Here is a 17,724-nt window from a genome sequence, read left to right on the forward strand (position 1 = left end):
CTGACATGACCCTAATAATCTCTGATATCCAGAAAGTAGCATTTTTAATACACTTAAGTGATATTTTAACTGAAATCACAAGCACAGAGTCAAAGGAAAGAATCATATTATTTTGTCTGGTCCTTTGTAAGATGGTCCTTATGTTTACCAGAATAACAGAAGCACCTCGGTCTTCAACATTTTAACATACTTTACGTTTTCAAAGTGCTGGACTGAACATTTTCCAAAGCAATTTGATTCAGCAAAAATTCTTAGAATGGGTCAGAATCTATGCTCAATACATTTATTTATTCACATGTAAAGAAAATGGGACTTCTAGTTTAAAAGACATGGGGACATTGGGTCAAAATCAGGAATAGAAAAAGCACTAAGATTATTCTTTGGGACTCAATATTAAGTATTATTAATAACATTTAATTTAATATTACTAATGGGACATCATTATTGCAGTTTATTAAGGTTAGATGATTCATATAATTGGATTAAACTTGGATTTTTTGTTTTATTGGCAAAGATTTTTTTATCTAATTTAATTTTAAAACACTTCTTGAGTATAGTTGACACACAATGTTACATTAGTTTCAGATGTACAATATAATGATTCAACATCTTTATACATCATGCCATGCTTACCACAAGTATAACTACCATCTGTCACCATACAATGTTATTATAATATCACTAACTATATTCCCTATGCTGTGCCTTTTATTCACATGATTTATTCATTCCATTACTAGAAGCCTGTATCTCCCACTCCCCTTCACCCATATTTGCCTATCCCCCTTCCCTTTGGCAACCATCAGTTTGTTCTCTGTGTTTATTCGTCTGATTCTGCTTTTTGTTTATTCATTTGTTTTTTTGTTTTTGTTTTTGTTTTGTTTTTTTTTTAGATTCCACATGTGAGTGAAATCATATGGTATTTGTCTTTCTCAATAACTGGATTAAATCTGAAGGAACTATTGGCCTTGACTAAAGTAATATAAACTGTGAATGTTTATGGGAAGGTTTTAAGTTTCCTTTAAAAAGTATTTTTGGGAAAGGAACTATCTTGACCACAAACAGGCTGGATTAGAATTATAAGTATATGGTAGGCTGAAGATACAGACTCTGCATTCATTACTCAGGTTTAAAGATCTCCTGCATAACTAACCATGTGTTCAATTAACAGTAATAAAAAATTCATCACCCTGCAAATAAAGTTCATTAAATAGATAAATATGATAAACTGTGAACCCAGTTGGCATTTGCTAACAAGAAAAAAAGCTATTCTCTCTAGTAAATAAGAAATGGAATTTACTTTTTTGTGCGTGTGACAGCAATTTATTTATGCAAAAACACTCTCCAACATGATCATTCCCTCAACAAATAATTTAAAGGGAGAGAATATGAAACCTAATCAAGCTCAAAACAGCCTGTATCCAAAGTTTCGGTAAGATCCTTAGTGTATCTGCTTTTATTTTTTATCCTTTTCTTTTATTCAAGTATATTTTATACACAGTGAAATGTTCTGGTTTTCAGTGTTATCATTTGATGAGCTTTGACAAATGAACATACCCATACACCATATTCCTATCAATATATAAAATACTGACATCACCCTAGAAAGTTCCTAAGGGCCCTTTCTCAATCAGCCTCCATGCCCAGGAGAAACTACTGTTGTGATCTTTTCCACTATAGGTTCATTTTGTGAGCTCCGAATGCTCACACACAATGTATTCTCATGTGTTTTGCTTCTTTTCTTCGGCGCAATGTTTTTGAGACTCATTCATGTTGCTGCATGTCAGTATTTAGCTCCGTTTTACTGTTGAGTAGCATTGTATGAGCAAACTTAAATTGGTCTATCCATTCTCCTGTTGGTAGAAACTCGGGTTGGTTCTAGTTTTTGACTTTTGTAAATAAAGCTGCTATGAAATTCCAGTTAAGTCTTTCAGACATACTATTTCCTTTTTCTTGGGTAAATACTTAGGAATATAATTTCTGAGTCATAGGGTAGGTTATGTTTAACTTTATAAGAAACTGCCAAACTATACTCTAGGTCCTTGTACCACTTGACACTCCCGCTAGCAGTGTGTATGAGTTTCCGATGCTCTAGCTTCTCGCCAACATTTAGTGTTTATAGTCTTTTTAGTTTTAGCCATTCTAGTGGGTGTGAAGTGGTAATTAATTCCAACCGTATATGCATTTCCCTTGTGACTAATAATGTCAAGCAGGGTTTTTTTGGTATTTATTGACCATATTGGAATTTACTTTCTTGTAATTTTTTTAGAAGTACATTATTTCTACCATTTGTCTCCTGATTTCAGCTAATGATTTTGTTAGGGGGCTCAACAGACTTTATTTTTAATCCTATCAGTATTACTAATGCTGACAGAACTTGCTATGTGGCCACTAAAATTTTGTGTGGCAATTCATTCTATCATTTAACAATTTAACAACATAGTTCTCAAGGGCTAGAGATCAGTTTCACACTTCATGCAGTTTATCTTTATATGTTATTATCAGTATCCATAGAATAAGTTGTAATGTTAGAATAGACATGTTTTGTTACTATTGTTAAATGAATTCATGAAGTCTTTAAATTCCATTAGGTTACCCCATCCCTGCCCTTCCACCTTCAGGTAATGTTTTATAAATTAATTACTCACTATTTTGAGAGACAACCTGGTGTCTCTCAAATAATTACTCACTATTTTGAGAGACAACATAGCTCTCTAAGTATGTTTTCTTCTGTGCAAAGCAGAAGGTAATAAAGCCTACTCTGAATACTACTTTTAATTGAAATGAACCTGAATGAGATGCCAGAGATAAAATAATTGTCAGATATTAGAAGCTTGATAAAGACTAGTTCTCCTTCTTTTATGATACCAGTGCCTCATTATTAATATTAACTCAGCTTTTTGGTTCAGTTTTATATTTATTGAGTGCCCAGCACATGTGGGGCACTGGGCTAGACACAAATGCAAAAATGAGTAAGTTCTGGCCCCTGCATTCAAACAACTAAGGGTTTATTAAGAAAGACCAACACACAGTGAGAACTCATTTTGTCTGAAGAGAGATGAGAACTACCAAGATCAGTTTACATTTCCTGTGCTTTATAATAAATACTAATTTTACTGTAAAAGCAAAACAGAAAATGGATTTGTTTTTGCATCAATCTAGAATATTTTAGCAAAAAAAGCTTTATCCTCATGAACTTTAAAATAGTCTTATAAATAGAAAATATTTATATATTGTCTTAAGGTATTTTCATTCAAAAGATTCACAAGACTCTTTTTGTTTTATTTACCAAATAAGAAGTATGGTATTTTTAGCAAGTTATACTTCTAATTTGCCTAGTTGCCTCATAAGTAGCTCCTTCAAGAAAAGAAAAATAAAATTTCCTTAAGTGTCAACTACATACAAGCATTCTACCAGATGCTTTATGTGCTTTAAATCATTTAATTTATATAAGGTACGTTTTGGTTCTAATGACGACTTTTGTAAAGTCCATTCATCCAAATATGTTTGTATAGAGATTCCATTATGTGTTGCATTTCCTATTTCAGTAAAACCTTTCTAAGCTGCAACTGCCTTAATTTTCTCTTCCCATAGGTTCAAGTACCTCCCTTTGAAATGGACAGATTATATCTCGTGCAAGAAACAAGATGACTTTTCATACAATTTTCTTAGAGGCCAACAATTCCACCTCTGCTATTCTTGCTAAATAATAACTGAGAAAAGAAAAATATTCAGGATTATCTTTATACTTAAAAATTTCTTAAATTAGAAGAAATCTTTATTCCCTAAAGGAAAATAAATCCTATGACTGCATGTCAAATTTATCATCAAGACCTTGCCCTCTGCATTTTTTGCATTATCTTGAAAAAAATTATAGGAGGATTATAAAGTTTGAATATTCTATTGATCTTGGTTAATCTAAAATGCATGGTGAATATCTAGGAAATTGTTTAATAAAACCACACCCCACAAGCTTTATTGGATGCATTTAAGACACAGTGGTAGTTTTTAACACCTGTCACAAATCTAATGTCCTCCACAAATATATGCAATTAAAATAAATCATAGTCAGTTTTGGCTATTTTGGACATAGTTATCAAATTATTAAGTTAAACATAAGTTAAAAACTAATACTCCAGTTTACAAGATTAAGTCCTCAAGAAGTCTAATTAGTTGCTTACAAATTAAAAGTAGGGTTTTTTTTTTAAATTCCCTGATATATGGTTACACAAAAATATTTTATTGGTGAATAGTTATAAATACTCAAAATATATCCATACTACTGAATATAATATTAAAACTTGAGATTCAGGGGCACCTGGGTGGCTCAGTCTGTTAAGCATCTGCCTTCAGCTCAGGTCATGATCCCAGGGTCCTGGGATCGAGTCCCACATGGGGCTCTCTGCTCAGCAGGGATCCTGCTTCTCCCTCTCTCTCTGCCTGCCACTCTGCCTACTTGTGATTTCTCTCTCTTTCTCTCAAATAAAAATAGTCTTTAAAAAAAATTGAGATTCAAATTTTTATCTCTCCTAGATCATTTTACCAAAAACACATTCATACTACTCAACTCTAAAAAATACACTGTTTTAATCTCGAGAAAACAATAATTTTTATTTAATACAAAGTTTTTCATTTTCTCAAATATTTTTCCTCTCTAAATATACACATTTTAAAAAGTCAATTAAATCAAATACTTTTCATTATCTCTCTATCTCCTCACCCTATTCACCATATTTCTTATTTGTTTGTTTTGAGTACCTAATTACTACTGACTGAGACAGGGAAAGGGGGAGGAGAATAAAACCATGTGGAAATCCCCCTCTCAAGTGCTCTATCTTCCCTCATATTGTACAGATGAGGTGGTGAGCAGGACTATAAGCTCCCTGGAACTTCAGCCCCATGAAAAAACATGAGCTGGGTCCTTATAGCTACTTTAAACTTTTACTAGTCTAAATACCTTTGAAGTCCCCAAATAAAGCGTAAAGGGCTAGGAAGTCACAAATTCAAAAACAAACTTCTAATTTCTTTAGAAGTTGTCTGTCTTAGGGCCTGGGTAACTCAGTCGGTTAAGTGTCTGCCTTTGGCTCAGGTCATGACCTCAGGGTCCTGGGACTGCCCACCTGGGGCTCTCTGCTCAGCAGGGAGTCTGCTTCTCCCTCTCCCTCTGTGCTCACTCTCTTGCTCTTTCTCTCAAATAAATAAAAATCTTAAAAAAAAAAAGTTGTCTGTCTCTTCTCTCATTGTTACATATCTAGTTGATAGAATTGCAAAAGCGGCAAGAGAAAAACAGCTTGTTCTGTACAAGGAAACCCCTATAAGACTATCAGCAGATTTTTCAGCAGAAGCTTTACAGGCCAGAAGAAAGAGGCATAATATATCCAAACTGTTCAAAGGGAAAAAAAAAAACCAACCAAACAAACCAAGAATACTCTACTGGTAAGATTATCACTTGGAATTGAAGGAGAGATAAAGAGTTTTCCAGACAAGCAAAAGCTAAAGGAGTTCATCACTACTAAACTGGCCTTATAAGAAATGTTAAAAGGACTTTTTTAAGCTGAAAAGAAAGAGCATTAATTAATAACAAGAAAACATATAAAAGTATAAATCTCACTGGTAAAAGTAAATATATAGAGAGGTAGTGGATTATCATAAAACTTCCATGCATGTTAAAAGACAAAAGTAACTATAATAGTGAGTTAAGAGACACACGAAATAAAGAGATGTAAAATGTGACATCAAAAAAACAAGATGTGGGAAGGAGTAAAAATGCAGACTTTTAGAATTTGACCAAAATTCAGTTGCTATCAACTTCAGATAGGCCATTTTATATATATGTGTGTATTCATGTATGTTTATGTGTATATGTGCATGTATGTATATGATGTTACATGTGAGCCTCACATTAATCAAAAAGCAAATTCCTATACTAGACATACAAAAGACAGTAAGAATGGAATCTAAGCATAATACTAAATAAAGTCATAAAAATACAAGGAAAAAGAGCAAGAGAAGAAGAATGGAACAGAGAGGAACTACAAAAACAGTCAGAAAACAATTAACAATAGGTAATAAGTACATACCTATCAGTAATTACTTTAAATGTAAATGGACTAAATACTCCAATTAAAAGACACAGAGTAGCTTAATGGATAAATAAACAAGACCTATCTATATGCTGCTTACAAGAGACTCACTTCAGATATAAAAACCACACAAAAGCTGAAGGCAAAGGGATGGAAAAAGATGCTCTATGCAGATGGAAATCAGAAGAAAGCTGGGGAGATATACTTACATCAGACACAATAGACTAAAACAAAGACTATAATAAAAGAGAAAGATGGGCATTATACAGTATGGTGAATAACATATCATAATTTAACAAAAAACAAAAAACTCAGAGCCATTGAGAAATTAAAAAAAAAAATAAGATGGGCATTACATAATGATAAAGGGGCCAATCCAACAAAAGGGATATACATTTGTAAATCTTTATGTACCCAATATAGGAGCACTCAAATATATAAAACAAATATTAATAGATTTAAAGGGAAAAACTGACATCAATACAAAAATAAGAGACTTTAATATCCTGTTTACATCAATGGTAGATCATCCATATGAAAAATCAATACGGAAACATTGGCCTTGCCTTTAATGACCAGATGGACTAAATAGATACATACAAAACTTTCTATTCAAAAGCAGTAGGACATCTATTCTTCACAGTGCACATGGACTATTCTCTAGCATAGATTATATACACTAGGTCACTAATCAGGTCTCAATAAGTTTAAGACTGAAATCACATCAAGCATCTTTTCTGACCACAATGATATGAAACTAAAAATCAATTAGAAGAAGAAAACTGAAAAATCACAATAATATGGAGATTAAACAATGTCCTACTGAATAACCAATGTGTCAATGAACAAATCAAAGGAGAAATTAAAAAATACCATGAAAATGGAAATATAACTTACCAAAATCTTTGGGATGTAGCAAAATCAGTTCTAAGAGGAAAGTTCATAGTAATATAAGCCTACCCCAAAAAGCAAGAAAAATCTCAATCTAACTTTATACTTCAAGGAACTAGGGGAAAAAAAAAGATCAATGAACTAAGAGCCGGTTCTTTGAAAAGATAAACAAAATTGACAAACCTTTAGCTACACTAACTCAGAAAAAAGAGGATTCAAATAAATAAAATTTTTTAAAAAAGATTTACAATGGATACCACAAAAATACAAAGGATCATAAGAGACTGCTATGAACAAATATATACAAACAAGTTGGCCAGCCAAGAAGAAATGGATAAATTCCTAGAAACACACAATCTTTTAAGACTGAATAATGAAGAAATAAAAATTTGAATAGGCTGATTACTAGTAAGGAGATCAAGGCAGTAATCAAAAACCTCCCAACAAATAAGATTCTAGGACCTACAGCTTCATTGGTGAATTTTACCAAATATTTAAGGGAGAGTTCATGCCAATGTTTCTCAAACTCTTCCAAAAAAATAGAAGAGGAGAGAATGTTTCCTAATTCATTTTACAAGGATACCACAAAAAAAGAAAACTACAGACCAATATCCCTGATAAACATAAATGCAAAATCCTCAACAAAATAGTAGCAAATTAAGTTCAACAATAGATTGAAAGGATTTTCAAGTGGGATTTATTCCAAGGATGCAAGGATGGTTCAAAATCTGCAAATCGATCAAAATGATACACCACATTAATAAAATGAAGGATACAAATCATAGATCATCTCAATAGATGCAGAAAAAGCATTTGACAAAATTCAACATCTGTTTATGATAAAAACTCTCAACAAAGTGGATATAGAGGGAATGTACCTCAACATAATAAAGGCCATATACAACAAGCCCACAGTTAACATCATACTAAATAGTAAAAAGTTAAAAGCCTTGCCTCTAAAATCAGGAACAAGGTAAGGATGCTCACTCCTACGACTTTTATTCGACATCGTATTAGAAGTCCTAGCCATGCTAATTAGGCAAGAAAAAGAAATAAAATGCATCCAAATTGGAAGAGAAAAAGTAAAACTTTTACCATTTGAAGATGACATGGTAGCATATATAGAAAACCCTAAAGACTCCACTGAAAATAAATTCTAATAAATTCAGTAAAATCGCAGGGTAAAAAAAAAAATCAACATACAAAAATCTATTGCATTTCTATACACTAACAAAGAACTATCAGATAAATTTTTTTTAAATCCCATTTATAATTGTATCAAAAAGAATAAAACCTAGGAGTAAATTTAACCAAAGAGGTAAAAGACTTGTATGCTGAAAACTATAAGACATTAACAAAAGAAATTGAAGACACAAATAAATGTAAGATATTCTGTGCTAACAGAGTGGAAGAATTAATATTTAAATGTCCACATTACCCAAAGCAATCTATAGACTCAATGCAATCCCTATCAAAATTCCAATGGCACATTTCACAAAGATAGCACAAATAATCCCCAAATGTGTATGGAACCACAAACGACCATGAATAGCCAAAGCAATCTTGAGACAAACAACAAAGCTGGAGGCTTCATGCTCCCCAATTTCGAACTATATTACAAAGCTATAATAATGAAAACAGTATGGTACTGACATAAAAAGAGTCACATAGATCAATGGAACAGAATAAAGAGCCCAGAAATAAACCTATGCCTATATAGCCAATTAACTTATAACAAAAGAGGCAAGAATATACAATAGGGAAAGGAGAGTTTTTAATAAATGGTGTTGGGAAAACTGGACAGCCATATGCAAAAGAATGAAATTAGACTATTCTCTTATACTATACACAAAAATAAACTCAAAATGAGTTAAAGACTTTAAGACCTGAAATCATAAAACTCCTAGTAGAAAACATAGGCAGTAAGCCTCTTGACATCATTTTTGGCATGATTTTTTAGATCTGACTCCAAAAATGAAGGTACCAAAAGCAAAAATAAACAAGTGGAAATACATCAAATTGAAAAACTTTAGCAAAGGAAATCATCATAAAAATGAAAAGGCAACTTACTGAATTGGAGAAAATATTTGCAAATTATATATCCAAACTCGTACAACTCAGCATCAAAACAAAACAATTGATTGATAAATGGGCACAGGATCTGAGTAGGCATTTTTTCCAAGAAATACAGGTGGCAAACAGGCACATGAAAAAGTGCTCAGTATCACTAGTCATCAGCGAAATGCAAATCAAGACCACAATGACTTATCACTTCACACTTCACTTAGTTCATTTCACTTTGCCCCACTACAGCTGCCCAAATCATGGAATGGCTATTATCAAAAAGACAAGAAATAACTAGTATTGGTGAAGACTGTTAAATACGTGGAGAACAGGGAACCTACTTGCACTGTTGGAAGGAATGTAAATTGGTACAACCACTATGGAAAACAGTATGGAGTTTCATCAAAAAATTAAAAATAAACTTAAAGACAAATAAGTTAAGGAAATGAAAAATACAGCATAGGGAATATAGTCAATAAGATAAAATAAAAAGTGAATAGAACTACCATATGATCCAACAATTCTACTTCTGGGTATTTTATCAGAAAAAAACAAAAACACTAATTCATCAAGATATATGCAACCCTGTGTTCCCTGCAGCATTATTTATAATAGCCAAGATATGAAAAGAACCTAAGTGTCCATCAATGATTGAATGGATAAAGAAGATGTGGTGTAAACACACACACACACACACACACACACACACACACACACACACAATGGAATTCTACTTAGCCATAAAAAAAAAAAAAAGAAACCTTCCCATTTGTGACAACACAGATGGACCTTGAGGGCATTATGCTAAGTGAAATAAGCCAGACAGAGAAAGACAAATATTGTACAATCTCACTTATATGTGGAATCTAAAAATCAAAACAGGTGAACAAATAAAACAGAATTTAACTGGTCAGAGAGCAGAGTAGTGGTTGCGGGGGTGGAGAGAGGGTACACACTTCTAGTTGAGAAATAAATAGGCCGTGAGGATATGACGTGTGGCATGGAGATTACAGTCAATGGTACTGCATGCATATTTGGAGGCTGCCAGGAGAGTGGATCATGAAAATTTCCATCATCAGAAAAAAAATTTTTTGTAATTTTTTATGGTGATGGATGGTGGCTGGACTTACTGTGATCACATGCAGTACGTACAAGTGTCAAATCATTACGTTATATACTTAAAACTAGTATAATGTTTATGTCAACTATATCTCAATTAAAAAAAAGTTAAGGACCTTCTTTAATAATGTCAGGAAAATAATGTGATACTCACTAGTCATCACTCACCTTTGGACCTGGTAATCCAGGTAACCCAGGATTTCCATGTGGCCCTGGTATGCCCTGCAAATAGTAAAAAGGTCAGATCACTCTTAGAACAGATCCAGATACAAATAACAGACAATGTTTATTGCAACGTTCAGATAAATATTACATCGCATAATTAAAATGAATGTTACCTTTTTCTCCCCCCACAAAGTTCTTTATCTTTTCCTAAATGTTGGATATTTCACTCTTGGAAAAGAGAGCTACACTAATTATACAGGAGGACTGTATTTTCTGTCTTGTGATTCAAAACACTGCCTTGAGATGCTTACCTCCTTTATTTTTCACCCCTATCTCCAGCCATATTGCATAGTGCTACTTCTAAAAGCTGTGCAGAGTAAGAAGCCTAAAAATAAGAAAGTGCAAACGTTTATTCTTCTGTCAGCATATGTTAATGCTTTCTGCACTTGGGTTTTTGCTTATGCCATTTTGTACACCTAAAAGACTTAGTTCATTTCACTTTGCCCCACTACAGCTGCCCAAATCATTCTTCAAGTGTCAACTAAGATCCCACCCCATTTTTAAGTCCTAGCTACATTATCGTAAAGTGATTTCTCTTTCCTATTAACCTCCACAGAAATTGCTACATGTACATTTCATTTGCAATTAATTGTATATGCTTTAGGACATTTCTTACACTGTTCTAATCTGTTCTTTAAATATTTTATTGCTATTTTAACTATCTTATGATATGTGCCACTTAGTTCTAGGATTGAAAATTTTTTTGAAAAGGGACTGTTTTTTGTATTACCAGTATAACATTTGGAACACATTAGATACTCAATAAGTACTTGTCAATAATTGTCAATAATTTGTCAATAATTCTATTTACCAAATATGCATAGATAACTGTGTTAATGCTTTATATTTCTTATTATTAATCCTTATAACAACCCTGCAAGGTGGTTATTTTTACTCCCATTTACAAATGAAGAAACTTAAGCTCACAGAACCAGCAAGTGGAGGAACTAAGATTCACCTCCAGAAAGCCTTCCAGGTTTGCAGACCCCTATATTCATTTGGGTTTTGTACCCACTTCTGGGCTCTTCAGCCATCCTCTAGCTTAACATATAACATATAGTTAATAATTATTTATTTTTCTGTCTTTCCAATTCTGAATTAATAGAGCATTGTGCTTCAGAAAGGAGAGAGACATCAGCGATGGCAATATTGGAGGTATATCTAGCAAGATCAAAACTAAGGAAAAAAGATTAGGTGTTATGACATATGTCATTTGTAACCTTCAAAAAACAAATTTTAATAAAATAGGTGGAAAATTTATGGGGATTTACAAATGAGTTATTGATAGAGACACAGGGCAATGGCATAAAGTATTATTTTACAAAGTTCAATACTGCAACCATGAGCTAGGACAGTAACTTTAGGAAAAATTAATGTCAGTAAAAGTTTGAGGTTTTTTTTTTTTTAAAAGGATAATTTGTTGTTTGTTGCCAACTGAGATAAATCTAAGGAGAGAAAAAATGCAAAGTTGCAAGTTTTAAGATAAATAATGGAATGGAGATAAAATTAGGAACACAAATGTAATAATTAGTCTTGAGAAGAGGAATCTGTTCCTTCCTTAAAGAAAGGATTAGACAAATAAATTTCTAAAAAGAAGAAATTAGAGAAGGAAGCTGCTCTGTCATGAGAACAAATGGAGACTCAGACGTTGAAGGTCATGCTGTGGGAGAACAGCCTCAGTAGCGGAAAGGGAATGGAATTAGCACAGACAGAGATCTGGTTCCTCAGAAGAGTAGGATCCAGACAGAGAGCGAGGAGGATGGAGTAGTGTGCCAGCTACGGGAGAGTGGGCGCATCGATGAGAGACTCTGGAAGGAACATGATAGGTCATCAAGTAGACAGAAGTAAACCAAATGCCAAACAACAACTAGCACCAGTGAGCGTTCATCTGAGGCCTCATACAGACAAGAGTTTGTTGTGAATATGGACGACTCACAGTGATATTTCAGGATGGTTTTTCATCATATTGTTTGTATGAGAGATAAAAATCAGGATAGAAAGAAAGTAGATTGTCCATGGCGTGTGCGTTTGTCTTTGTAACACACGGTCGCAATCCCTTTTCTGGCTCTTTGAAGAATTTCTTTTAGTAAAAGTCCATATTGATTTTTTTAGTTTTGAAAGAAATGAATTTTAACACAGCAGTAAATCTTTTGTTGGACTTGTGTAATGTGAGAAACTACTGCTGATCCTTAAGGCAGCTTTTTCCTCAGGACAATTATTTTTCTAGTCAGTAGCTCCAGTATTTTCCACTATATAATCCAGGAATGTACTATTTTAAGGCAGCCCACTCCTCTTCATTTCCCAAAGCAAATGAACCCCACCTTGAACTATCAACTACCGATGAGATCACTTTATAACTAAGAATAAGGTTACAAGTAGCACCAGAAGAGCCACTAATCTACAAATTTGATAATCCTTCTAGGGCATGTTCACAGAGAAGGCTTTGGCTGCGTGTTTACTCTCAAATAAACAAGCTGCACATGTTCTTAAGTTTCTCTTGAATTGGCAAAGGTAGGACTACGTTTGAAGATCCAGGCAGGTTTCCAAAGGAAGTACATACTGTACAATACTAGGAAAAACATACTTAAAAGTTACTAATTCTAACTGCAAGTGGGACATGGAGCCCATTTACTTACCCGTGGACCTCTCTTTCCTGATGGACCTGGGATACCTGCGGGACCTGGTGGACCCTTGGAAAACAAATGCCAAGATGTTAGGTACCGTAAGACACATCTTTTCTCACAAGTCTCATTAAGATTCCCACACTAGGGCTTTTTTTTTTTTTTCAGTCTCCAGTTCCCAGCTGATGATGATTTTAAAGTAACATGAATCCCCTCACCCTAATCAGCAGGGGTGAGAGTTGAAACTCAAGTGTCCTCTTTAATCTGGCCAGAAATGGCAGCAGGAAGTCTGTGACTTATGGTTACAGCCACTGTATCTGGTTTTTACAGGGACCATAACTAGTAGTTTTGTGGGTAATTTTTACCTAACTTTACTTTTACTACTGCAGGCGGAATTCAATTTAGGGTTTGGAGACCAACAACTACAGGTTTTTTCAAACACATTTCAAAAGACTTGCCCTGAAAAATTAAAGCACTGACCATATTATATTCTTTCAAAAGACTTATAGCAAGAATCTGTATAATGTGTTAAACTGTTATAATGAGATCCTTCTAGTATATTCAGTAATAAATCTGCCTTACATCAAACACAGCATACCAGGAGGTCAGCAACAGACTTAAATGGTTTGCAAAACAAAGTAGCAAAGCAAAAATTAACCCATTTTTAAAGGGTTCTGAGTTTTTTAAATGTTACTTATTAAATACATCAAATAAGAATAGGAAACTACTACTTTACTTCCACTTGGAATGCTTTATGTCATCTTTTTTACTTACTTTAGCAATCAACTGGGGCAAAATAACTGTTCATTTGGGATATGGTTAACACATTCATTCATTTATCTTTCGTTCACTTAATTGTCACTGAGCGCTCTGCTGATATGGAATTATTCTTGCTGTCTCTAGAGCATACACATATTCCATTTTACAAATATTCATTGAATATTGCCTTTAAAAGAGTAAGAGTATGAAATTAGACATAAAAAAGTTAAAGTACTAGCCCTGTCATTAACAAGTAGCATGACCTATTGAGCCTCATTTTTATGCAGTGTTTTTTCTCATTTCTCATTCTTGATATTAATTACTCTTTGAAACTTTCTTTTATTTATCTTACATTTTGAAGTTTTGTAATGTTCTTTATATAGTTCAAACTGTCCATTTTCCTTTAATTGTATTTTTTCTTCTCCTATTCCCTAACTTGATAAAAACTGTTCATGTATTTCCTAATATTGAGAGATAAGTACTATTTCTATTCAAATTCAGACTGAGGGCATTCTCCTTTCTAGCTGTTCAAATATTTTAACAGCTAATATTTTATTACTAGCTTCCATCAAGAATTGACTTCCACTTATTTTTTTTTTAATTGGAATTCCTTTCACAGTTCTGGTTCCATTGTTATAATCAGAAATTAAAGGCTATTTATTTGAAGTCCCAAAAAATAAGAAAAATGAAAGACTAAACGGAAAATTAAAACAGAATGTCTAGTTTGGTTTATTTCCCTATCATACAACATTACAGCAAAAGAAAACACTATTCCATTCACAGTGAAAAGGTAATTAACATTAGATACTGGGGAAGAAAGAAAGTATATTTTATGTCATGATTGAAATATTTAAGTTATTTAATAAGCACTAAATAAAAATCATTTTAGCTTTCTTCACAATTTTGCATTTTCAAATATTTGAGAACAGATTATTAATGGGGATTTCTAGAAAACAGGGAAGCAAACTGATCTTATATGTCATGACTGACTTGTTTGAGGAGAAAAAGTTATTTTCCGTAAATAAACTTAAGTACTAAAAATGGCACTTTAACTTTGAGATTACTAGCTATTAAGAGCAAGTATAATTCAATGAAAAGAACAATGGTTTTGCAATTGTCCAGTCTAGATTCAAGTCATGCCTCATTTACTAGCTGAATGACTTTAGACAAGCCAGTTACTCTTTTTAAGTCTTAGTTTCCTCATTTTAAAATACTGATGATAAAAATATACCTTTCGAAGTTCTTGTGAACATTAAAGATACTATAGGTATAAAATACCTATCACTATGGCCGATATATAGTAGTTAACCAGTAAACTATAGGGTAATGAATTTTTTAAAGGTGTATATGGGCACATCAAGTACTCAATTAATGTTAGTTGTAATATAATTACTAGAGTAATTATTATTACTAGTGTATAAATATATATATTAAGGCAAATATATTCACTAGACCAAAACTTCTAAAACATAGTAATACATGGTCAATTAATCTTGGAAGTCTTGTGTTTAAATTTCCTTTTTTAATACCTTCACTCACTCATTCATTCACTCATTCGATAAACATTAGTGAGCATCAAGCCCTCCTGCAGCTTACAGTCTAGATAAAAAGTACACGTTAACAGATAAGCACATAATTATACATTTGACTTAGTGATATGAAGGAAAAGAACAAGCAAGCAACAGAGAGATTAACATAGCGCATCTAATTTATTTGTGGTATCAAGGAAGACTTCCCTGAGCAAGTGCTAAGTTAGACTGAAAAGATGAAAAAGAGAAAACAGGAGATGGCAAAATTCCAGAAAACTGGAAGAAAATGAATGAGGGCATAAGTAAAACCAAGCAAACCAAACAAAAAGCACAGTCTTATTGAGGAATTAAAAGAAGTGAGAGTAAGGGGAAGTGGACAAAATGAGGCTGCAGAGGTAAGAAGGAGCCAGATCACAACCGCACAGGTTATAATAAAAAGCCTTTCATTTACTCTAAGTGCTTTATTCTTCTGCCACTGAAGAATTTAAGCAGCTAAATGATGTGATGTGATTTGTGTTTTTAAAAAGATCACTAGAGAATTTACATAAAACATGGCAGAATGAGAACATTTTTTAAACTACCCTCCCTCCCTCAAAACCCACTGAAAACAACAAAAAAAACACCAAAAGAAAAAACATCATCTCCAACGAAACAAGGAAAAGACCACAACCACAAACCACAAAATATGATGATAATCTTCCAAATACTGAGAAACTTTGTGGTAAGGAAAGATGTTGAGAGATGACCAAAAACAAAAAACCTCCTCAGACCTCAAATCTTAGACAGGCTACAGATATCTAAATGTATATCAATCCTGAAAGTTCATTCCAAAAATTCTTTGATTAACAATGATGAGGTTTAAAGGGAACGAGAAAGCCACAATAGATATGATTAATGGCCCAGTGAAGACCCAGCTCCAAACAGCCAAGAGTAAGGAAGGTAGATTTGAAGAGGAAGAACCCACCATTTTTCTGATCTGCAACCAAACCTAATCCCAGGAGATTTTTGGTGGTGACAAGGGATAAAAGACAGGAGCATAAATCATCATATTGGTTCTTAGAGGGCCTGTGAAACAAAGGGCTTCATAACAAATTGTACATGAAAATAAGAGAAGATATGTCTCTGGGTAGAGGACAAAATAAATACAATCAAATGGTGTTTAAAGGTAGCAACCTAAACCTTACTTCCCTTTGCCTTTCCCTGTACTATTCTAAAACAAATAGTGGCCCAGTTAGAGTTCTCTTTATTTTAAAAATGGCTAATAACCAGAAAGAAACCAGCGGACAATCTATACATACCTATCGAGGAGAGGGGGAAGTATGAGGACAGAAACATAAATTAAAAGTAGATGAAAATTATTTATCAGAGGAGGAATTACTCCACACAACAGAGAAAAAGTTCAGTCATACAGATGCAAAGAATTTCAAGATGTGATTTTTCTATAAAAAGAGAGCTTAAAGAAGAGTTATAAGAAATAAAAATAACAATGAAGGTAGTGAAATGTGAACTAGAAGAGTTTAAGAAAGACAGGAAAAGAGCAAAAAAGAAACCATTATAGATGAAAGCCATGCAAGATACAATAAAATCTGATTAAATACAACTGAAAAAATCAATAAAGGAATGTGAGTGCAGAATAACTGAATTCACACAAAATGGAATAGAAGAAAGCAATCACATAGACATGCTTGTAGAGAAAATAATAATATCTATCATCACAAAGGACATCCAACATACATGTATGTTGGGGTGCCTGAAGAAGAAGATGGAAAAATGGAAAAGAAAAATATTTGAGGATATAAGGGAAGATGTTTCTATAATGAAATAAAAATAATCTTCATATCAAAGGAGTACCAGAAAAAACCTGATACAGACCTAAATAGGTTTAATGAACTTCAGAGATGATGAAAGAACTGCACAGGTGTATGGCAGAAAAAATCATCACCTACAGGTAGGAAAAATCAGGCTGGCTCAGAGACTTCACATAGTAACATCTACTTCAAGAAGTGGGGCAACAATCCCCACAAACTTCATCATTTCATCACCATTTACACTTTCATTAGCTTTTTAAAAATCTACCTTTAGTCTTCTACCATAAATTTAAGTTGGATTCATGAATTTAAATAACGACTTTCCCATCAGAAGAGCCGATGCATTTCCTCCACTGTTTTTCAGTACTCATCTTGACTTCTATGTACCTTTTGGCACTGCTGATCAATTTCTTCTCAAAACTCTCTTCTTGGGCTTTTGTCAGAGTACATTATACTCTTCTCTCCCATCTGACTGTTCATTCACATTTCTGTTTTTTTTTTTCTGCCATAATCAGAAAGCAAACACTCCCCATGATTTTGCTCTTGACCCTGTGCCAAACTCCTTTCCTTGAAAATTATCTAACCCTATAGCTTCAACTATAATATTGATAGGAAGACTCCCCAA

The 17,724-nt window shown here is 33.3% G+C and overlaps 1 protein-coding gene across 3 annotated transcripts in view; it reads right to left on the reverse strand.

Moving 5' to 3' along the window:
- The window catches only part of COL24A1 (collagen type XXIV alpha 1 chain), a 364,391-nt gene that overhangs the window by 316,452 nt on the left and 30,215 nt on the right, over nt 1-17,724 (reverse strand). For all 3 annotated transcript variants that reach the window (XM_087866074.1, XM_045801865.2, XM_045801864.2), the window contains exons 4-5: nt 13,019-13,072; nt 10,326-10,379 (exon numbers count right to left, since the gene is read on the reverse strand). In XM_087866074.1, coding sequence (XP_087722200.1) covers nt 10,326-10,379; nt 13,019-13,072 — 108 coding nt within the window. The remainder of the gene's footprint in view (nt 1-10,325; nt 10,380-13,018; nt 13,073-17,724) is intronic.

Source organism: Ursus americanus, chromosome 12, assembly GCF_024610735.1.
Source record: "Ursus americanus isolate L20-20 chromosome 12, mUrsAme1.1.p, whole genome shotgun sequence".
NCBI classification, from domain to species: Eukaryota; Metazoa; Chordata; class Mammalia; order Carnivora; family Ursidae; genus Ursus; species Ursus americanus.